This window comes from Schistocerca americana, chromosome 8 (genome assembly GCF_021461395.2).
Source record: "Schistocerca americana isolate TAMUIC-IGC-003095 chromosome 8, iqSchAmer2.1, whole genome shotgun sequence".
NCBI lineage: Eukaryota > Metazoa > Arthropoda > Insecta > Orthoptera > Acrididae > Schistocerca > Schistocerca americana.
This window is the reverse complement of record NC_060126.1, coordinates 25,682,462-25,696,300: the sequence shown is the minus strand read 5'-3', so window position 1 is coordinate 25,696,300 and position 13,839 is coordinate 25,682,462. Positions and strand designations below refer to the sequence as shown.

General features: G+C 39.0%; 1 protein-coding gene across 1 annotated transcript in view; it reads left to right on the top strand.

Annotated features, from left to right (window-relative positions):
• Nucleotides 1-13,839, top strand: part of LOC124544863 (nicastrin) — a 130,043-nt gene that overhangs the window by 80,855 nt on the left and 35,349 nt on the right. Inside the window, exon 7 of the mRNA XM_047123574.1 lies at nucleotides 1,759-1,928. Within this exon, the coding sequence (XP_046979530.1) occupies nucleotides 1,759-1,928 (170 nt within the window). The remainder of the gene's footprint in view (nucleotides 1-1,758; nucleotides 1,929-13,839) is intronic.

The following is a 13,839-nucleotide window of genomic DNA, read 5'->3' as shown; positions in this document are numbered from 1 at the left end:
ATTTGTGTTTGTTTACATCCGGTTTAGTCTTATAATGAATGAAGTGTATTTGTCATGCCCACATAGAAGGTGCCTTTGTGATGGCTGCTTAGTTGGTAAATCACATGACGGCTTTCACAGGTGGTGAACTGACAACTAAGCTGCAACCACTGTGCCACTTTCTACATTGTCATGACAACTAACTAGCCTTTGATGGGGTAGGAGATGTCTGTGAGTGGACTAGGGTAGGTGGTAGTGGGAGGATGTGTGTGACGGGTCTTGAATCTAGAAGTGTTGCAGGGAAATGAGCCATGAGGCAAGTGATTGGGAGTAAGGATGGAGTAGGGATGGGCTAGAATATTGTTTTAGTTCAGATAGTGATGGAACATGACTGTGAAACATGATGAGAGGTGATCAGAACCTTGGAAGAGAATGTGATTAAGTTGTTCCAGTCCTCATTGGTAATGAGTCATAGGAGGAGTGCTTCTTTATGGCTGGACATGGGGCTGTGGGAGATGGTAGGTGACTCAGGGGACAAAGCACGGGAGATCTATTTCTGGATGAGGTTGGGAGGGTAATTTTAGTCTGTGAAGACCTCGGTAATATCTTTGGCATATTTGGAGATGAACTGCTTGTCACTACAGATGAGATGACCATGGGATTACGGAAGGGGAATGGGTGGCAGCTGTTGAAGTGGATGTATTGTTGGCAGTTGGTAGGTTTGATAATGCGGACAGAGAGAGTGCTGTAGCTATCCTGGTAGTTTGTTTGTTCGGAGAGGCCCAGGTGAAGCAAATGGGGGAGAAAGTGTTGAGATTATGGAGGAATGTGGGTGGGACATCCTCACCCTAGGCCCAGATCATTAAGATGTTATCAGCGAATCTGTACCAGGTATTTCAGGGGATTCTGCTCAGTTAGGGAGGATTCTTCTAGATGGACCATGAATCAGTTGACATAGGATGGTGCCATATGTGTGCCAGTTGCTGTACACAGATTTGTTCATAGGTGATAAAAAGGAGAATGTAACAATTTTGTGAAAAGGAAAGTTGCTACTCACCATATAGCAGAGATGCTGAGTTGCTGATAGGCACAACAGAAAGACTGTCACTATATAAGCTTTTGGCCAACAAGGCCTTTGTCGAAAATAGACGACAGACACACTCCACACACAAGTCGTCTATTTTCGACAAAGGCCTTGTTGGCCGAAAGCTTACATTGTGAGTGTCTTTTTGTTGAGCCTGTCTGTGACTCAGCATCTCCACTATATGGTGAGTAGCGACTTTCCTTTTCATAATATTGATAAAAAGGAGAAGTAATTGTGGGTGAGGAAATAGTTGGTCATGGTGATCCAGAAGGAGGCTGTAGTTTTGGAGTCATTCGACATTGGGAAATGTAGTGTTCATTATTGACAGGCCATGGGCATTGGGGTTGTTATGTGGAGGGAAATGCCATTAACAATGATGAGCTGGGTGATGGGTGGTAAAGGAGCAGGAATTGTGGAGAGTCGCTGGAAGAAAAAATATATCATACACAATTTTCCTGAAAGCTTTTCCTGTGTGAATGTAAATTCTATCATAAGGTAAATTTTTCTTAAAACTTGATATTCACAATGTTGTTAGTGACCACACAGCTGAAATGTAAAAACGATAATAACCATCAAGTGAGCATTTTGGCTGAATAAGTGTGATGATGTTTCTTTTGCCAGCTTTCAATGTTCAATGTGTTAATTGCAGTTGTATACCCATGGATATTTAAAAGTAACAAAAATATTTAATCCAGGTGATGGACTTCATGGGCAACATGACGGAATTTGGACACAACTATGGAATTACATTTACTAAGTCAACTACAGACACACTGCCACCTGCTTCTCTACAGACGTTTCTTGTGCACGATAACAAACTACCTGGTGTGGTTATTGCTGATCACGAAGCTGGCTTTACGAATAGGTAAGTTATTGTGTAATTTTTCTTTTTTTCTCCAAAATACCTCTTCTTGCAATTCAACTACTTATAAATATGGACCATACTCAATGGAAAGCACATTGAGGAAATACGTAAGTCCTACCTCTAGTCAAGTTTGATGTGATGGTGAAACTTTCCGTGTCAAAGGAAATGGAGATCTCGGTTCAATACTCAACCTCTATATATAAAGTTTCCTTTGGACACCTCAACCTCAAGATGTGCTCTGTACTAACAGAGTGAACAGCTGTTGATATTGAACAGTAGTTAACGAGTGATATCTGGGCCACCTGCCATACTTGAGCTCTTTTTGGTTTACTCATGTCAGTCAACTTGTTTCCCTACCTACTCATGGGAATAAAATACTTCTCTCTTCAGAAACTATTATAACTCCAAACAGTACGGACAGCCCACAGGAAGTTTCAATTCAAAAGAGACTGTCAAATAATAACAGTAATTTAGTCAGCCATAACTTAAAGATGCCTTCATACTTATCAAGATTATAGAAATAATTTGAGACTGTATAAGGCCCTGCAGTGTATTGTTGGAAATCTAAAAACTTTGAAGTGGTTGAAGGATGGGACACTTTTGGTGCAAACAGTCACTTCTCATCAAGATGAATATTTTTTTTATTGCCAGATTGCATATTGAACTCTTAATAGTAATAGAACACCAAACTGTTCTTAGTTATACCCACTGGACTGTATCGTGATGGTTTGTTACTTAACAACATTGGAGACCTAAAATAAAAATGGGCAACTGAACGAGTAACAAAGAGAGCATAGATGGGGAGACCAAGCAGGCAGCCATGTTCGTACTGACTGTCAGTTCTCCGCCATATGCCATTGTATAACATTCACATTTTGGGCAGAGCGGTTGGAGATATGTGTGTGAGGTGTGCTTGCTTGTGCGAATGAGTGTGCACTTTTGTTTTATCAAGACAGCTTTGGCCAAATCTTATTTGTAATGGTCTATCAGCAACTCAACATGACCTCTTATGATGAGTAGCAATCTGCCAATAGGCAGATGAGATGGAGAAGACAGATTGGTCCATATCTCAGCAGATACTGGTTTCCGGATGTATCAGTATCGGAACTTGTCTTCTAGTTTTGACCAATATTACCTCCTGTAGGAAAATGTAACATTTTCTCGACATGCTGCGCTGCAGCCAACCAGTATGTGGAGACAGGACCACGTGCACAGCACCATCATTTTCAGGCAAACACAGAGTTTGGAGTCGAGGCTTTGCAACTTTTACTAGAGAAAAATAAAATCCAGGAGACCAAGGTTATGAGACATGTGTTATATTCTCACACAAGCAGTCATGTGTACCTCAGAAACAGCGTACATTTGTCTCATCATTTGGGTCAGTGGCCAGTTCTGTGTTTCAGAAAATGAGTCCTGTGTGCAGACTTTGTGGCAACTGAATACGTGTACCTGAAAGAGCTCACATAATGGTGGATGCACTGTTAAATCAGTAATCCCTCAATACCAACAACAGATATTGCAGGTAAACATACACCACAGATCACAAGTTCATTACTTCAGACAGCCTGTGAACAAAAGAACACTGTGTCCGTAATAATGAAACCAGCACTATTACCATTGAAACTGAAACAGGTGCTAAAAAGTTTGATAAAAGAAAGAGTTTGAAGCCCTCAGATCTCACCACACTGATCCATTGTGACAAAGTGGTTAGTGATCTGTTGACAGATGACACCTATATCAAAGACTGTGCGAGGAAACTAGTAAGGACCCCAAGCTGACCCTGACCCTGACCCTGACCCTGACCCTGACCCTGACCCTGACCCTGACCCTGACCCTGACCCTGTCTTTCCCCGAACCTCACCTTACTTGATATTATATAAGGGCAAACCTATACTAATCATTAGTCTACAAGTAAGTCTGTTGTGTCTGTCTGTCCGTCTGTTTGAAGGTGCTTCTCCAGAACTAATGAACAAATTTTCATAGGGTTTTCACAGGTAACTTCACCATAGCTTAGAGCACCATATAGGCTTTATTTCATCAAAAGCAGATCACAGAAAGAAAAAAAAATTGTTATTGAAAATTTTATCCATACTGATGATTAAATGCAAAAGTAATTCTGTCTGTCATGTTTCAGTGACTGACCTGCTTAACCCGTTTCAGTGAAGTTTGGTATAGAGATAGTTTGAATCCTGAGGAAAAACATAGGGTGCTTTAGAAAGTGTGTCGTACAAGATAATTATTGATTCAAAGAATATTACGTGAATTAGGGAAAATTATTTACTCTTTGGAAATGCTAATTACTCTTTGGAAATGCTAATTACTCTTTGGAAATGCTAATTACTCTTTGGAAATGCTAATTACTCTTTGGAAATGCTAATTACTCTTTGGAAATGCTAATTACTCTTTGGAAATGCTAATTACTCTTTGGAAATGCTAATTACTCTTTGGAAATGCTAATTACTCTTTGGAAATGCTAATTACTCTTAGGAAAAGCTATTTACTCTTTGGAAAAGCTTCAGCTTAGGAGGGGTGGGGTGGGGGTGGGGATGGGGGTGAGGGGGGGTGAGGGAGGCACACATCACAAGCTGTGCTGACACGAACATGCAGACGTGTGGGGGCCACTGACGTTTCGGGTGCAACCACAATGAAGGGGTATCTGTTGAGAGACCAGGCAAATGTGTTGTTCTTGAAGAGGTGCCTTTTCAGTAGCTGCAGGGGCAACAGTCTGTATGATTGACTAATCTGGCCTTATAACATCAACCAAAACAACCTTGCTGTGCTGGTACTGTGAACGGCTGAAAGTGAGGGGAAACTACAGCCATAATTTTTCTCAAGGACATGCAGCTTTACTGTGTGGTTAAATGATGATGGTATCCTCTTGGGTAACATATTCTGGAGGTGAAATAGTATCCCATTGGGATCTCTGGGTGGTGACTACTAAGGAGGATGTCATCAGGAGAAATAAAACTGGCATTTTACCAATCGGAGCATGGAATGTTGGATCCCTTAATCACACAGGTAAGTTGGAAAATTTAAAAAGGGAAATGGGTAGGTTGAAGTTGGGTTTGTTCGGATTTAGGGAAGTTTGGTGGCAGGAGGAACAGATCTTCTTCTCACATGAATACGGGGTTATAAATACAAAATTGACTAGTTGTAATGCAGGAGTAGCTATAATAATGAATAAGAAAATAGGAATGTGGGTAAGCTACTATTAACAGCGTAGCGAACACGTTATTATAGCCTGAGAGAGACAAAGCCATCACCCATCACAGTAGTACAAGTTTATATGACAAATAGCTCTGCAGATGATGAAGAGATTGAAGAAATCTGTGATGAGATAAAAGAAATTATTCAAATAGCTAAGGGAGACAAAAATTTTAGTAATCTGGGACTGAAAGTGAATAGTAGGAAGAAGAGGAAAAACTATAGCTGAATATGGACTAGGAGAAAGAAATGAAAGAGGAAACTGCCTGATAGAAATTTGCACAGAGCATACTTTAATCATAGCTCACATTTGGTTTAAGAATCATGAAACAAGGTTGTGTACATGGAAGGGACCTGCAGACTCCAGGAGATTTCAGATTGATTATGCAATGTAAGACAGAGATTTCGGAACCAGGTTTTAAATTGTAAGGCATTTCCAGGGGCCAATGTGGACTCTGACCACAATTTATTGGATATGAACTGTAGATTAAAACTGCAGAAAGGTAGGAACTTGAGGGGATGGGACCTGAATAGATTGAAAAAAAAAAAAACAGATAATCATCTTATGGTGTAGCAATTCTTATTATTTCCATGTTTGCTAAGAAAATTGGATGAGGACTTCTGCCATATGCAAGACAACTTTGTAGTTTTGTTTTACCCAGACATGCTTCAGCACTTCATGTGCTGCCTTCAGTGGGTTAGTTTATTTACTTTCCATTACTGATGATTGCGAAAACACTGTGCAAGTTCAAAAATCACAGAGAATGCCTGCAAAATGACAAAAATGGTAGAAATCGGCATGTTGCCACACCAAAGGAGACAAACACAACAACATTAAAGCCAAGACAAGTTGTAAATTGTGTAGCAGATTCACAGCTACCAACATAAACAATTAATAGCTTCATGTAAGAAAGAAAATAAAGTAACCCACTGAAGATGCACAAAAAGTGCTGAAACATGTCTAGATAAAAACAAAACTCCGAAGGTGTCTTGCATAAGGCAGAATTTCTCATCCAACTGAAAGAAACTGAGTTTTTTGAGAAGTTCAGAGGGGGCATTAAGCAATGATTGACTAGAATATGGGAAAGAAATACAGTAGAAGATGGATGGGTAGCTTTGAGAGATGAAATAGTGGTGGCAGCAATCAAGTAGGTAAAACAGTAAGGGCTAGCAGAAATCCTTGGGTAACACATAAGATATCGAATTTAATTGATGAAATGAGGAAATACAAAAATGCAGTAAATGAAGCTGTGGAAGGGAATACAGACGTCCAAAAACTGAGATTGACAGGAAGTGCATATTGGTGAAGCAGGAATGGCTAGAGAACAAATGTAAGGATTTAGAAGCATATATAACTAGGGGAAAAGTAGATGCCACCTACAGAAAAATTAGAGAGACCTTTGGAGAAAAGAGAACCACTTGTATGAATATCAAGAACTCGGATGGAAAACCAGCCCGAAGCAATAAGGGAAAGCAGAAAGGTGGAGCATATAGAGATGGAGCATATAGAGGTGTAGACAGGAGAGATGTACCTGAGGGCAATATTATAGCAATGGAAGAGGATGTAGGTGAAGATGAGTGAGATGAAAGGTATGATACTGTGAGAGGAATTTGACAGAGCACTGAAAGACCTAAGTTGAAACAAGGTCCCCAGGAGTAGATGACATTCTGTTAGAACTACTGATAGCCTTGTAAGAGCCAGCCATGATAAAACTCTTCCATCTAGTGGGCAAGATGTATGAGACAGGTGAAGTACCCTCAGACCTGAAGAAGAATTTAACAATTCCAATTCCAAAGAAAGGAGATGCTGACAGGTGTGAATATTACTGAACTATCAGTTTAATAAGTTTATGGTAGCAAAATACTAACACTGATACTTCACAGATAAATGGAGAAAACAGGTAGAAGCCAAACTCGAGGAAGATCAGTTTGGATTCCGGAGAAATGTAGGAATATGTGAGGCAGTACTAACCGTATGCCTTATCTTAGAAGGTAGATTAATTAATAGCACACAGTGTTGATTGGGATACTCTCTTTGAAATTCTGAATGTAGCAGGGGTAAAATACATGGAGCAAAAGGCTATTTACCACTTGTACAGAAACCAGAGAGCAGTTAAGAGTTGGGGGGCATGAACAGGGAGCAGTGGTTGAGAAGGGAATGAACAAGCATGTAGCCTGTTTCCAACATTATTCACTCTATATATTGAGCAAGCAGTAAAGGAAACAAAAGAAATATTTGGAGTAGAATGGAGAAGGAATAAAATCTTTGAGGTTTGCCGATGACATTGTAGTTCTGTCAGAGGCTGCAAAGGACTTGACAGAACAGTGGACTGGAGTGGACAGTGTCTTGAAAGGAGAATATCAGATGAACATCAACAAAAAGAAAACAAGCATGATGGAATGTAGTGGAATTAAATCAGGTGATGCCGAGGGAATTAAAATAAGGAATGAGACATTTAAAATAATAGATAAATTTTGTTATTTGGGCAGCAAAATAATTGATGATAGCTTAAGTAGAGAGGATATAAAATGTAGACTGGCAATGGCAAGAAAAGCATTTCTGAAAAAAGAAAAGAAATTTGTGAACATTGAATATAGATTTGGTGAGAATTAAGAAGTCTTTTCTGAAAGTATTTAGATAGAATATAGCCACATATAGAAGTGAAATGTGGACAATACATGGTTTAGATGAGAACAGAATAGAAGCTTCTGCAATGTGCTGATACAGAAGAATGCTGAAGATTAGATGGCTAAATAGAATTGGAGAGAAAAAAAATTGTGGCACAACATGACTAGAAGAACAGACTGGTTGGTACGACATGTTCTGAGACATCAAGGGATCACCAATTTTAGTGTTGGAGAGAAGTGTGGTAGGAAAAAATTGTAGAGGGGGACCAAGAGAAGAAATACAGTAAGCGCATTCAGAAGGATGAAGAGGCTTACATAGGATAGAGTAGCATGGAGAGCTGCATCAAGCCAGTCTTGACAGAAGACCACAACAACAACAACAACAACAACAACAACTGTAGCTTACTCTCTCACCATCACTCATCATAACAAAACTACAGATATGCAAGTGCAACCACTGGTTACAGCTAGTGTTAAGTAAAACCTTAAGTTGGCTTCAATCCTATCGTAAATATATGTAGGCTTCATGTTGCATAGCTAAAACGTCTTGCATAGTGGGCATCTCTGCACTTGTGTGTGCAAGAAACACTGCTTAAATTATGTAACTGACTTTTGTTTATTGGGTATAATCTCCACTGGAGGAACAGCCTTAGTGAAGAGCTAGTTGAGTGAGGTATAAATGTATAAATGGTGAATATAATTTCTTTTGACTTTCCCTTATCTGTAGCCTACAGGAGAGGACTATTATGGTGCAAGTGTACCAGGGGATAATGGGACATTCTTGCTATGTGCCACTGTGCGCACTATTGAGAAAATTTAGTGACTAGACATTTGCAGCTGACCGCAGACTTATTTGTTGCCTCAACGTATGTTCCACGTAAGAACCACAAAACAAGATAAGAGAAATTTGGGCTTTTATGGAGGCATATTGACAACCATTTTTCCTTCACTCCATTTACAAGTGAAGTAGGAAAGGAAATGATTAGTAGTGATACGTGATACACTCCACCATACACTGTACAGTGGCTTGTTGAGTATGTATGTAGATGCAGGTATGTATGTACTTTCTGACCTTGCCATACAGCTGTGCCTTCATGTGGACTTCAGTCTACAGTGTCTGCTATGGGGCTCCACCCTTGGTATTTTAATTCCTTCATTGCCTGTTCAGTATAGAAATGAAATTTCATTGGTAATAGTAACCAACTTGGCTTTAAGCCTTTTCCAATTTTAGTCTGTCATACCAGGCTGTCAGTGCTAATTAAGCCTGTCTGCTTTGTGTAACATTTTTATTACCTTTCACATTATAAAATGGCTTCTTTAAATATACCTGTGCAATGTGTGTGTCCTTTTTCATAAATTTGTCCTCTGGTTTTAGCTGCAGTACTGAAATTGTTTCTCTTTTCTCTCTTTCCTTTATCGATAATGTTCTGTTTTGAGCATTTTTTTGTACGTGTGGTGCTAGACTGTCTGTGTGGCAGTTTCACATCTATCCTGCCCTTGCTTTCTTCATAAAGTCAATAATTATATTCTTTTCAAAATATTTGGAATTTCTGCCATTTTAAAAATTCTATTCACAAGCTTGCATTTTTCCCACTCCAGTCATTTGTTTGATGTCCGTAAATGTTATGCTGGTATTCCATTACTCTTGTTTTAGTTTCATTGATGTTCACTTTATTATCTCTTTTGAAGACAGTATCCTTTCAGTGCAGCTGATCTTCCAAGTCATTTACCGTGTCTGATAGCATCACGAGCCTGAAAGTTTCTATTATTTCTTTGAGCTTTAATCCCTTTTTTCAAAACTTGTCCTCATTTCCTTCCTGTAAATAATTTGTGTTAGTATTTCACAACCATGACTTATTACACAAATGGCTTTAGACACTGTCAGCATCTGCGTTCTTTAATACCGTGATTAATATGTTCACGTTGAATTCTGATATTTCGTTCATTTCTTACATCCTGTGTACTAGATGGAACACTTTGTCATCCTAAGACATCAGTAATTCTGAGGGAATGTCCTACACTCCATGTGTTGTTTGGAGTTACATCGTTCTGTAATCTTCACGCTGTATCATATTTCCCACTGCACCTCCTCCTTCTCTCTCTTCACTTTCTGAATATTGTCTTTAGGTTTATTTCCTGTATGCAGTCTCCTACATGTTCCTTACAGTTTTCAGCATTTCTTTTTTTGTGTAGGCTGTCTGAGGTCTTGATGTTCATACAGTTGTGCCTTTTTTCTCCAAAGATTTCGAGTTTTAGTATATGTGGCATCAATATTTACCATAGTTAGTCTGTAGCTTTACATTTCTCCTTTGCCATTTTCCTCTTTTTGTTACTCTCATTTATTAGATCTGCTGTTTGCCTCTTTCATGTGTGGCATTTTATATGTTCTAGATTGACATCTACATACATACTCTGTGAAGTGCATGCCAGATGGTACGTCCCATTGTACCTTATATTAGTGTTTCTTCTTGTTCATGAATTGCTGGATGAAAGGACTGCTCAAATGTCTTTGTGACATTTGTAATTAATCTAATCTTATCTTTGCTGTCCCATTGTGTGTGATGCACAAGAGTCTTAGTGTATTCTACCTGGTGTAGGTGATATTACTCAAGAATTATGAATGTCCTTGTGAGAGCCACCCGTGAAAAAATTGTTGCATCTTTTAAGCAAGATATATTGAAAGGTGAAATACCATTGGGCTTCAAGAAGAACGTAAAAATTGCAATATCAAAGATGTCATGTACTGGCATATGTGGGTATTGCTGAACCTTAAGATAAGTAAGTCATGGTTGCAACAGATTAACGAAAATTAGCAGAAGGAAACCTAGGGAAGATTAGGTTTTGTTCTGGAGAAATGTAGTAACACATGCAGAAATATTGACTCCACAGCTGATCTTAGAAAATAATTTTAAAAAGGCAAGCCTTCATTTATACAATTTGCAGATTTAGAAAATAATGTTTGACAACATTCACTGAAACTGTGAAGTAGTTAGGGGTAAAACACAGGGAGCAGTACCTTATCCACAACTTGCACAGAAGCTGTACTGAGAGCTGCAGGATGTGATTGGAAGGTAGTAATTGAAAAGGAATGTGAAAGGGTTGTAGCCTATCAATCACATTATTCAATCTACACATTGAGAAAGCATTTCACTATATGAGACAGGAAAACAAAGATATCAGAGAAAAGATTTGGACTGAAATTCAGTGTCATTGACATTCCGATTTGGATAGAGATGGTAAAAAAATTAATAGATAGCAACTTGAAAGGAGGTCAGACACACACCAAAGTAAAACAGTGATAATCAAATGTAGTCAGATTAAGATAGCTTATGCTGTGGGATTACCGTATTTACTCGAATCTAAGCCACACTCGAATCTAAGCCGCACCTGAAAAATGAGACTCGAAATCAAGGAAAAAATGTTCCCGAATCTAAGCCGCACCTGAAATTTGAGACTCGAAATTCCAAGGGAGATAAGAGTTTTAGGCCGCAGATCCAAATTGAAACAAAGTTTGTCCACTCTAATATGAGACACAATTTAGGTCGAATGAATGACTATACAGCTACAGTAGTTTGGTTTGAGTCTTAAGCTTAGCAGTTAAGCTTTACCGTGTAGCCATTGCTATGCGTTAGGTGCTCCGTCCGTATTTATACGGGTACCATTCCTTTTTCACGTGATTCGTCTGGTTTGAATTGATTGCTTATTTTTCTTTGATCTGGTAAGTGCCGTTCTCTTTGTTATAGATGTTTACGTCACTCTAAGCTGAAAATGCGTTACTGTACTGTGTCACGCATTGTTTGTCGCATTCTGATAGTGAGTGTTTATGAATTGTCGCCGCTCGCGGCATGGCTTGCTTTTGTGCGCGCTACCGCCGCTTACAATAAATAAAAAAAAAAGAGGAATCGTCTCATTAGCGAATCAATGGCAAGAGACTGCTTGCCATTTGCTGTTACTTACACTGCTGCTTTCTTTGATAATGATCAACAAGAACCAAATAATAGACTGCGTATGATAGAAGATGTTCTGAACGAGAGTTCAGCAAAAATTTTTCTCCGGTTGAAAATCTTTGCAGACGCCTCTGTAATACATTACATTCTGCACAGAAATTAGTCATCTTAGATTTAAAAATCTTGTCAATTGCCGTACTTCATTTCTGACTGTATCACTATTAGGCATAAGAGCAATACGAATATAAACAAGACATATGTATATTATTCCGCGTTTGCTGTTGTCTCACTCTAGTTTTGTAGTTTATTAGGCAGACAGGATTTGAATGAGGCAGCAGCAAACACGAAAGAATACGTGACAAAATGTTTATATTTGTACGGTATTATTCTTATGGTGAAAAGAATACTGCATGCGATTCACAATTCATAAAAGTACTTATTAACAACGAGCTCTTGTCACAGGTAGGAAAAAATTCAGAACGTAGAGTTAGCCATATTGACAAACGTCCCAAACAATCGTGCCAGTCGGATTTTCATAGTACGTTGAAATGCTGCTACTTTCGAAGATGAACAGTACGGAATTTGTATCTACTTCGTTGGTAATGTATGAAAATGCAGCGGTCAAAACTCGGGGCGGTGAAAAAAAGCTCGTCTTCCACGCTACATAATTCAACGGCAGAAGTTAGTTGTGGCGGCACCTACCAACATTTTTCAGAACTTCCGCTTACTTTGTACTCGATTCTAAGCCGCAGGCGGGTTTTTGGATTACAAAAACCGGAAAAAAAGTGCGGCTTAGATTCGAGTAAATACGGTAGGAATAGTAAATTAGACAATTAAAGTGGTGGACAAGTTTTGCTATTTCTGCAACAAAATAACTGATAATGGCAGAAGCAAAGGGAACACATTTCAGAGGCTTGGAAACTATTTTTTGTCTCTGATGTGTAGGTTTCATGCAAGCAGCTCAATGAAGCAGGCCAACAATACTCCAAGATGCCTGTTGTGCAAGGCAGCCAACATGGCAGTGGATTGCAGACTATTATGTGCCTCTGACATGTAGGTTGCCCTGAAAAGTAGGCCAATAAGGCCAGCCAATTTTACTTCCATACAATATATCTGTTCGGCACGGCAGCCTTGTCAGACACTCAGATCATTGCCAAACGTTGTATGTAGATTATCAGCTAAAACACTGATTTAGTTTGTGCTGTGTGCCGGCATCCAGTAAAACATGCATAAATGGTAATTAAAAGTGACACCAGAATGACAGAACACAGAAAAGGTGTACCGTATTTACTTGAATCCAAGCCGCACTTTTTTTCCGGTTTTTGTAATCCAAAAACCCGCCTGCGGCTTAGAATCGAGTGCAAAGTAAGCGGAAGTTCTGAAAAATGTTGGTAGGTGCCGCCACAACTAACTTCTGCCGTCGAATTATGTAGCGTGGAAGACGAGCTTTTTTTCACCACCCCGAGTTTTGACCGCTGCATTTTCATACATTATCCAACGAAGTAGATACAAATTCCGTATTGTTCATCTTCGAATGTAGCAGCACTTCAACGTACTACGAAAATCCGACTGGCAAGATTGTTTGGGATCTTTGTCAATATGGCCAACTCTACATTTTGAATTTTTTCCTACCTGTGACAAGAGATCGTTGCTAATAAGAACTTTTATGAACTGTGAATCGCATGCAGTATTCTTTTCACTATAAGAATAATACCGTACAAATATAAACATTTTGCCATGTATTCTTTCGTGTTTGCTGCTACCTCATTTAAATCCTGTCTGCCTAATAAACTACAAAACTAGAGTGAGACAACAGCAAATGCGGAAGAATATACATATCATGCCATCTTTATATTCGTATTATTCTTATACCTAATAGTGATACAGTCAGAAATGAAGCACAGCAATTGACAAGATTTTTAAATCTAAGATGACTAATTTCTGTGCAGAATGTAATGTATTACAGAGGAGTCTGCAAAGATTTTCAACCGGAGAAAAATTTTCTCTGAACTCTCGTTCAGAACATCTTCTATCATACGCAGTCTATTATTTGGTTCTTGTTGATCATTATCAAAGAAAGCAGTAGTGTAAGTAACAGCAAATGGCAAGCAGTCTCTTGCCATTGTTTCGCT